The sequence below is a fragment of the Misgurnus anguillicaudatus genome, chromosome 2, assembly GCF_027580225.2.
Source record: "Misgurnus anguillicaudatus chromosome 2, ASM2758022v2, whole genome shotgun sequence".
Taxonomy (NCBI): Eukaryota; Metazoa; Chordata; class Actinopteri; order Cypriniformes; family Cobitidae; genus Misgurnus; species Misgurnus anguillicaudatus.
In genome coordinates, this window is record NC_073338.2 from 36656996 (window position 1) to 36667370 (window position 10375).

General features: G+C 36.6%; 1 protein-coding gene across 1 annotated transcript; it reads right to left on the reverse strand.

Moving 5' to 3' along the window:
• Positions 1–990: 990 nt before the first annotated feature.
• ro60 (Ro60, Y RNA binding protein) lies at positions 991–8009 on the reverse strand. Its single transcript, XM_055203032.2, has 9 exons — positions 7731–8009; positions 6098–6684; positions 5595–5815; positions 5029–5175; positions 2923–3060; positions 2722–2838; positions 2258–2374; positions 2023–2166; positions 991–1412 (listed from the first exon to the last, which is right to left on the reverse strand). Exons 2-9 carry the CDS (start codon positions 6663–6665, stop codon positions 1260–1262), a joined length of 1605 nt encoding a protein of 534 aa, XP_055059007.2. The 5' UTR covers positions 6666–6684; positions 7731–8009; the 3' UTR covers positions 991–1259.
• Between the last annotated feature and the right edge of the window lie 2366 nt (positions 8010–10375).

Genomic DNA, 10375 nt, shown 5'->3' on the forward strand with positions numbered 1-10375 from the left:
TCATTGGACAAGGTTAAAAAAAGTAAGACAGGTAAAACCAATTGTAATCCACTAATTTGCTCACATCCCCACCCAACACTTTCCTCTCATGGTGCGTTCATACCAGACGCGGAAGAGGCGGCAAGCACGAGTGATTTAGACGTTAAAGGGATAGTTCACCCAAAAATGAAAATTCTGTCATCTTTACTCATCCTCATGTTGTTTTAAATCTGTATGAATTTATTTTTTCTGATGAACACAAAATAAGATATTTTAAGAAATGATGGTAAACACACATCATAGTGTCCATGAAATGGTGACAGAATTTTCATTTCTGGGTGAACAATCCCTTTAAGTCAATGCAAGGACGTGAATAGGCATCCTGCGACGAGGTTTTACTTTACTCAAAGAAATGTTTTTTCAAGTATGTGTACTTTATCAGTGTGTTTTTTTGTCTTTTACTTCACTTCATTCTGATGCATAACTTTATACTTTTTACTCGACTATCAAGTTAAATACATTAAAATCTAGTACTAACTTGTGTATAATTTTATATTTACTTGAGTAAAATACTCAAGTACTAGATTTTTTATGTAACTTAGTATTAAAAGATATTTATTGTGAAATGTAGTGGAATAAAAAGTTTGATATTATGCTTTAAAATGTATTAAAGTAAAAGAAAAACACCCTGATAAAGTGCAGATACTTAAAAAAATTTACTTTAATAAAGTAAAATACTTGAGTACTTCGCAGCGAATGGCGTGGCATGAATTGCACGTTGCCGTGTGATCCACGCGAGTTGAAAAATCTGAACTTTGCCGGGTTTTCGCGCCACGTTAACCAATCAGGAGCTTGCTCTAGCAGTGATGTGATTACAGGAAGCGAGCGGAAGCAGATAAACAAAACAACAATGAAGGACAATCATCATCGCTACACAAGACATCTTTGTACTTTTACAGGTATTAAAGGGATCTTGTTTGAAAGAAAGTGAGTGAGGATTCTAGACTAGAATGACTAGAATTTCACGCGCGTGAAGCGAATAAACTCAAAATGTTCAAGCGTCCAACTACCCGCAAATAGCGCGTTTTTGCCGACTCTTTTGCGTCTGGTGTGAACGCACAGTCATCCCTCTACTGAACTATCCAAATAAAGGCAAAAAAGCTCCTAAAATATAACTTTAAATAAAAAATGGTCTTTTTGCATGTTCTTCCATTGATTGGGGTCTTTCGATGCCTTCTTATTTCTTCCTAAAATGTATTGTCTGCTACAAATGAATCCCTTTACATGACGTCAAGTACAAAGTTACGGATGACATCAACAGCTCGAGAGTCAAACCCACAGACGTCCAACATGCCACGATCTTCAGGGTCAGCAATGGACAGGCTTTTGGCTATCATTCCACACACAATAAGTTTGGAAAATACACCACTTTTCTAAAAAAAAAGATAAAGCACAGTGACCATTTTGAGACATTGTCTTCAAAGTGTAGAAAGTAATCTCTATAATATCATTACGGTACTAACTAATAATCTAGCAGTGCTTCCCAAACTGTGGGCCACGGCCCCCCATTGGGTTGTCGCAGTACTGCAGGGGGGCCTTGGCTAGGGTAAATCAAAATATTAAAATAATTAATATATTCTAATTGTTCTGAAATGTGATTTTCCCCTCCCTATTACATAAACATAAACCATATAAAATTGTTCTATTACAGTGAGGTGAGATACATTGCTTGTATTTTTTTTAAACATAGTTATGTAATTCATTGCAATAGATTTGTGAACTATATAGCTTCTGCTACCCACTTTGCATTATAATTGTAATTAGTATGCAGAAAGTATGTATTGTTATGGATTTATAATGAATGTTCATCTCATCTTTCACCAGAACAGTGAAACGGGGGGAGGAGGGGTGGTGGTCGTTTTGCTATGTTTTGGGGGGGCCTTACCACTCTGAAGTTTGGGAAGCTCTGATCTACAGTAAATGTAAAACACATTAACCCTTGAGAAAACCCATCATTCCTGCTATCTCTAAAGGAGCACCTACTTGTCTATATGCCTTAAGTGTCTCTGCTGGATTTTCCCTCCCACAGATTTGATTATTGGTAAAAATGATAAAAACATCCACAGTTTTTTCATGTTCTGAGGCCCAGGTGATGGGTAATGCACAGTCTGTGCTACCACCAGGTGTCTAGAGAAAAGCAAAATCAAATAACTGAATCATTTATGGACAAGGTTAGATAACAATAATCTGATTGTGGGAATGTGATTGAAGATCTTACCTTAATGAACTGTGTTGCAACCTGCATTAGTGTCAAATCAGATGATATAACACAGGGAACCAAAGACCCATCAGAGAAGTTCACAACCTGTGTGTCTGCTTCTGTCTGCGATAATACCTGAAATAAACATCTGTTTTATTTTTGCTTGTCCCACCAAAATCTTTAAAAAAAAAAAGTAAGCATTTACTGTATTTACATCACTTTTGCTGGCGTCTTTTTCATACTGCAACTATGTGTCTCTTTATCGCAGTATGTTTACAAGTCCAGAGCATCGCATTAGAAAAAGAATGTAACAGGAATGTAAAATATGTCGTTGGCGAACTCCAACAGCCACACAGACTTCCTCCCAAGACAACAGCATTAGCTTCTTTAGAGTAGCACTGACTTCATTGTTACTGAACTGGTTTAGAGAAAGTGTAACACAAGGATTTGGCACAGTATGTACAGTAGTTGTTTATTCTTACCATGCACATTGCTGTTGCTATTGCCACAGTATTGATGGAGCTGCCATGGGCCACACTGCTCAGAGAGGAACTTATATCGACAGCCAACAAAAACCGCTTGCCTGTGGGCTCCACAGTCTTGGGACAAAAACAGTCACAGGTTAACATCAGAATTTGGTGTCTTAATTTACTCTGTGGATGCATGTTCATAGTGCGACTCACTGAAATACTTTTGCAGAAGGCACACTCCATGGATTCAACAATGTCTCTTTCTGGCTCCCATTTCAGTTTGCCACGCTTCCCATGACCCCGTTTATAGTTTTCAGATGCCACGAGAACGTTAAATGGGTGAGTTTTTGCCTGAAAGAAATAACAACAAAACATGGAAAACATCAATGCTTACTGTAGTTCTGGCATTCAATAACCTTTCACATTTCATTTAAAACAAAAACTTATCCCTAAGGGGCAGTTTCCTGGACAGGGTTTAGATTAATCCAGATCTAGGCCTTAGTTATATTAATTAGGACATTTCAAATATCAGTAAAAAAAATACAGTGTGCATCTTGTGACAAAACAATGGTCACTGATATAATTTAAGGTGGGGTGCACGATTTTTGAGAGATGCTTTGGAAAAGGGAGTCGGGCCAAGTACCAAAACACACTTGTAGCCAATCAACAGTAAGGGGAATGACTACTTACCGACATCGTTGCCTGAGTTGCGTATGTGTGGGGCGGGTCTATCAAAAGAAGGTTTAGATTCTCCTGGGGTAGGGGCGTGTTTGTTTAGGTGATTTCAAATGTCAACATTGGCTTTCAGAGATCATGCACCCCGCCTTTAAAATAACTCATTCACCGCCAGCATTTTTTTTTTAATTTTCACAGAAGTTTAAAAAAAACTTCCAGGAAAATTTTCTTCTAAAAATATATAAACAAACAAATATTTCAAATGAAAGAACAGACCCTCTGCTTTCAAACAAACAAAACGAAAAAAAAAAAAACTTTCTTCCTATCTATATTTTTTCTCTGCTTATACCTCTTAGATATGGGTATTTTTCTTACAATTGCAAAAAAAGCTGAAATAATTGCATTTTTGTAAAGGATTTTTTTTTAGAAATCAGATTCAGAACGATTTTCAAAACATAAACGCAATGTAAAATTAATAAATATTTCTAAATTTTTAAAAATTTATATTAAAATTTTTGCTTCAGTTTTTTATAAAAATGTTATAAATTAGGGACGTGGGCCATCTAATGGATAATCGCAGTAACAAACCTCATCAGTAACACTTTTTTATGCAAATGTTTTCTCTTAAATGACGAGATATCTCGTCAATGGCAGGGAAGGAGTTAAGGCAGTTGAAAAAGGCATTTTTGTCTGGGGCTAGGAATAGCCCGGTCATGGAAACCACCCTTAAAAGTTTATATTATTTACTCTTAAATAAAAAAGCCATATATTACATAATTGTAACCTGGGTTTCCCCATGCTTCCTTGCGCGCACATTTATTCACGCTGCAAGTCTAGCATGGAAACTATGACCCTTTTTTGCCCCTGAAATAGGGAACCAATCACAAAATGGGGAGGGGGCAGCAAGACGATGACGACGTGTATGCGACACACCGAAGCAGTTTTGTTATTTGTTATAACACGGCAACAGACGCGAAGTTACTTTTCAATGCAGCCTTAGATAGTCTTCCAAATAGTTTTGAACGCAAGTTTTTTTTTAAAAGAGCAACTTTTGGTGTTAAACAATTTCATATCCAAGAAGGATGTTTGGATATGGCAAGACATGATAACCACAAAGCTTTATAGGACCAACCTGCTAGGCATTGTCATCGACGAAGTACAATTAACTTAAAAATGGTAAGTGGTATTTATTAATATCATTGTCATTATGCCTGTACTGTGGTTGTCAAAGTGCCACTAAAATGTGTTGCTTTCGATACAATATACACAGCTACCGGTTTAGTTGCATAGCTTTCAGCTGTGTGAACACGAACCGATAAAAGTTGTTTACGTTTGAATTGATGTCGCTCTACATACGCTATGAGCTACGTACAGATGCATTTGATAGACATTCGTAGCGCCCAATAAACGGCTGTGGGAATTTGTAAACCACGCCTCAAATAGAGAAAATGAGCATATGATTCCCAGACCACGTCTCATTCTCTATGAGACTGGTCTGGTGTTCGCAAGGCTAACATAACTGAATACATTTAGTTAAATTTACATGGGATGAAAGTAAAGGGTGTTGCTAGATGTTACTATTGTCATCTTGTAGGGTGTTACTATAATCTTTGTATTGTCTTCAAAATGTTGTTGGAGCCTGACCTTCTTCAAAGCCTCCTCATCTTGAATCCTTTCACAAACAGCCGCAACTTCTGGACTTCCTGGTGCCAGAAATTTGTCTGCCGTTAACTTTCCCAAATTCTTCATTAAAACAACCACTGGCATCTCTTTCAGCAAAACTTTCCATACCTGAAAATGACCATGATGCACGATTATAAGACATCATAAAACAAGAAAGCCTAGCTTCAGACCTTCATTTAACACTGCAATGGCTTTGATTCTCTTGTTGGAAACAATGGGATCTCTAAGTTTATAATAACATCACACGGACAATGACATCATATCTACTTTGTTACTACACAACCTCCCAATAGCACATCAATACTTGCCCATTCAAAGACACGACCACAATGCTTGTGTATGGTTGTTAACAGGGCATTGCTATGTGGTTGCTTAGGTGTTCTGCTTAGTAAGGACATTTTGAGTGGTGCACACCTTAGTTAACCCAAAAAATGGTCTAAGTTAATTCTGAAGTCTGGCCCCACACGATGAGCATGCAGTCTGATAACCGAAGCATCAAAGCAGTAAAATCTGTGTCTGGTTCATACCTCTTTGGACTTGAGATGGTTGGTAAGTATCTGCTCTTTCTCCAGCCGGTGTGTCTCGATAAGATGAATGATCTCCAGTTCATCAGTAGAGTGCTTGGCTTTCTCCACAGCCTCTAGATATGCATAAACCCTCTGAAGATCCTCAGAGTTTTCTTTATCGCCATATGCCTCCTGAACTGCTTTCCAGCCTTTCGTGATGTATTTACAAACAAGACCAACACCTGAGAAGATCAAGAATACATTCTCTGTGTTCATCATGTGACATACTATGCTTCTACATACTTGATGACTGTAAATAATACTGATGTTGGGTTGCTATGATGTTTAGCAACCATAAACAGCGAGATGTAAAGCTAATGAACAAACACTGCAAAATAATTTTAAGATTCTTGACATTCTTTAAAATATCTCCTCAGAACAATAAAAAGCGAGTTTGAAACAGCATTCATGCGAGTAAAGTTTAATAATTTTTTGAACATTTTGCATTTTATACTTCCACTCACTGTCATTGGTTGGCTTCATGTGGGACAGTCTGAGAAGGTCCCTGTGTGACCAGCCCACCCTGTGCTTGCACTTTGTCACAGCCTGCGCCAAGCTCATCCCATCCTGACTATTGTACCAATCCGTCACGGCCCTGCGCAGAGCCCGACCCCACATCCCAGATCCCTCTTTGAGTTCCTTCTTATACTGCACAAATGCGAAGAGCTGCGCCGGTGATCGACACAGCTCCTTCAGCACCCGTAAGGAAGCCTGCTTGGTCTTGCAGTCTGCATGCTGTGAGCACACGGCAAGAGCAAAGAGGCTGGGATTGGAGCAGAGGACGTGACCCTCCAAATTCAAGCGTCTGACCTCTTCTACCACCTCACAGCCCCGACCACCCTCGATAAACTGCATGAGGCACAGGGCGTTCTCAATACCCAGAGCGCGCTCTTTAGTGGTGTACGTGGGTCCCTCCGACCCGTAACAGAGGAAGCGGCGTAGACATACAGCTGCAGTCACTGATCTGTCCAATGAGTTCTGCACCTGTTCATGAACAAGTGACAGCTGTTCTGGGGGAGATGCTGGATCCATAATTAACTCTCCTTCAGTCCTAAAAACAGATTGCATGTGGTTAATATCAGACTACAAACACAGAACCATCATATGTTTGAGCCATTTTCTCAGGAGAAATATCTAAGACTCGTGTAACTTGAGCAAAGTTTCCATTTGATCTCCGTTTAATCTCAATGATGTCTAGGAGAAATAACTGAGATATTAAAGGGGACATTTCACAAGAAACTTTTTAAAATGTCAAATAAATCTTTGGTGACCCCAGAGTACGTATGTGAAGTTTTAGCTCAAAATATTATATAGATAATTTATTATAGCACGTTTTATAATTTGTAGGGGTGAGCAAAAATGTGCCATTTAAAATGCAAATGAGCTGATCTCTGCACTAAATGGCAATGTCGTGGTTGGATATGGCAGATTAAGGGGTGCTATTATCCCCTTCTGACATCACAGGGGGGCTTATTTTTGTTTGCAGAAAATGGTTTACTGGATTGTTTTTGTCACATTTTCTAGCTTGATAGAAGCACTGGGGACCCAATTATAGCACTTAAACATGGAAAAAGTCAGATTTTCATCATATGTCCCCTTTAAAGAGATCTCATCTGTGATATTTCTCAGGTTAAGTAGTAATAATTACACACAATTCAAGTATAGTTTTAATGATTAACTTATATGTGTCATTTTTCGTAGATTTATTCCTTCAGAAAATCAAATTTTCAATAAAAAATTAATAAATTCAAGTTCAATTCTGTGGGCGTAACTACTAGCATTAGATAATGCCCATCATTTTGTATCGTCAGGCTAGACTAGCCGCTTTTTAAACCTGTTAGTACATACGCGAGGAAGAAAGCGTCCTAAAAATACATTAATTAAACTTATTCAGTTCACAAGGCTCGATCAAACCAAACACTACATCACTTATGAACAGCATCAAGATCAGTAAAAACACTTGAAGAGCGCATATGGACATGATGGGCTAGCCGGATGCTAATTTCCTCTGATCGCACATTAAACTCTTTCTGTATGAATAAATGTCGGTTTAAAGTTTATTTAGATGCTTCTGTAAATTCAAAATAAATCATCTACCTGTCGTTTTCGTGTTTATCAGAGTCTCCTTATCTTCCCAAGAGTTGCAGCTCCTCCCTGAAAATCAGACTCGAGCCAGAGGAGGAGAGCGAAAAAGATTCCCGGCTGTGAGCGACACGACGGGCTGCGTCTCTCAAAACCTACTGTGCTGCCTAGCTGGAAGGCAGTTTTGAGCATCACAGGCCTATTCTGAAGGAGATGTATTTTTTACGGTTTGTCTTCACCTTTGTCAATTGTAGCGTTTATTTTTTAGGTAAAATGGATATCAGAACATCCCTAATATACGTCAAGTTGCTGACTACCTAGGCAGCTCACTAGGCTTTGAGACGCAGCCACAGAGTGACCGTTCTAGGAAAAGCACGTTAGTTCCTTTGTATGTGACTAAATAGAATTCAATTCTAATGTAAGAGCTAAGATATAATTTAATGTCTAAAACACATTAGCATACAATAATCTATGTAAATTCATGCATGAAGAATGTTTAAAAGACAAAGAGATTTGTAAATTATATTCAGTGGATTTGTCATTGAACCCCAAAATCGAGGCAATGACAGGAAAATCTATACATTCTCAAAATATATAAAAGTTTCCTGTTATACGTTATTAGGACAATATTTATTGAGTTTTTGTTTCTTTTTTCTTTTTTTTTAATGTAGGCTACCTTTTATTAAATGCTTTTTTTAATTCTTTTCCAGTTCTTGCACAGGTCTACTTTTATAACTGTTAACTGTTATAACTTTTTATATCTGTTAATTTTAGTTACACAACAATCATCCCATTTGTGGATAAATTATGCTCTGAATAAAGTCTTATGCAATAATATAAATAGACTAGATCATTGTCTTTGCAGGTGAGCAAACTGGGAATTGACTAATAAATTATTCACTTTTAAATAAAAAAAATCTGAATTTATTATGTTAATGTATAAAATATGGCAGAATATTTCCATTTTGCTTGAGATTTAATTTCTATTTAGCATTTAATTATGGGTGTAATATTATGGAATATGGCCCACAGTAAATAAATCAAGTAAATTCTGTGACTCCAAGTTTCTGGCATAAAAAGAAAAAACATATAAACTACTTTAAATTACTAAAAAAAAAAACAATTGGACTTTGAAGTATTCGTACTCGTCATACCATAAAGCCTTCTGTATATCATTTATTTCTGTAGCTATTTTCCTCTTTCTATTCTCATTTTTTTGCCTATTCTTTCCTATAGTAGGCTACTGTTCATTGTTTGTACTTCAAACATAAGAACATACATTTATAGAATTATTTCATGCTTGTATATCTTTTACATGTCTTGCCTCTATCTGTTACTTTGTTCCGGAAACTACTGTCTGCTTTCAAGTAAAACCCACGAATGCTTTAGTGATATCATAGAAGAGACGGAAGGGTGTAGAAGAGAAAGTCAAATAAAGAGTGAAAATTGCAACTGCTTACAAGTGGTCACTAGAGGGCAATAACGTTCAGATTGTCGCATTGTGGAAGGTAACCAGTTTGAAAGTTCTGAGAAATTTGCCATATTTGCTTACGGGATTTACAATGTATGAGACAGATACGTCATTTGGATATAGAATAAACAAATATTTATACTTTGAAAGCATACAAAATGTAAACTTTTTTTTACTTCATATAAGTCATGATGTTCAATAGTCTAATATGCAGTAAGGCAGTGAGCAAACCTGTGTACATAATATACTGATTTACGACCTATAGAGAGCAGATTACCATATTTGAGTTAAATTTTGTGAAAGTGTGACATGCTTGCCAAGTCTCTTGCGCATACTCGAAATGTGACCTCTGCATTAAACCCATTCCAGAACACAGTCAACACACCCTTGCGAAAATTAACCATGGTTTTAATTAAAACCAAAAAACATGGTTACTGTAGTAAAACCATGGTTACTACAAAAAAACGTATAGTGAAACCATGTTTTTGGCTGATAGTCATCAATACACCAAAAAACATGGTCATACACCTTATACAACAATAAAACCATGGTTAATTTTCATAAGGGCACATTGATTTGAGTTTGTAGTTTGTTTCTTTGAGTTGTAATTTGCTTGTAACAAACATTTAAATGAATGTGTTAAATTAACACATCTTGTGTCTAGTTAAGGACAACACATCTAGTCTGTTGTCCTTAATTTAACACATCTCTGTGTTATTTTTGGAACAACACACTTTGTGTTGTTTTAACACATCTTGTGTTGTCCCTTTTATTTTTTATGAACTTAAATGACACTTAATGTGTTAAAAACAACACATAATGTGTTAAATAGTTTAACACAAAGCAATGTGTTAAAATTAACACATCCAGGGTGTGTTAATTTTAACACATTGCTTTGTGTTAAACTATTTAACACATTATGTGTTAATTTTAACACATTATGTGTTAATTTTAACACATTATGTGTCATTTCGTGCTGATTTAGAGTTCATATAAATAAAAGGGACAACACAAGATGTTTTAAAACAACACAAAGTGTGTTGTTCTAAAAATAACACAGAGATGTGTTAATTTAAGGACAACACACTAGGTGTGTTGTCCTTAACTAGACACAAGATGTGTTAATTTAACACATTAATTTTAAGAGTGTACATTTTAACCACAAGGAATACATTTCCCAGTAACTATA

Bases quoted from the DNA above. Each gene is read 5' to 3' on its own strand.
- ro60 (XM_055203032.2), bottom strand. From the start codon at position 6,665: ATGGATCCAGCATCTCCCCCAGAACAGCTGTCACTTGTTCATGAACAG. The intron at 2,839-2,922 runs GTGAGTCGCACT...TTTTGTCCCAAG, and splicing joins CCTTCTGCAAAAGTATTTCA to ACTGTGGAGCCCACAGGCAA. The intron at 2,167-2,257 runs GTAAGATCTTCA...GCTTTTCTCTAG, and splicing joins TTGCAACACAGTTCATTAAG to ACACCTGGTGGTAGCACAGA.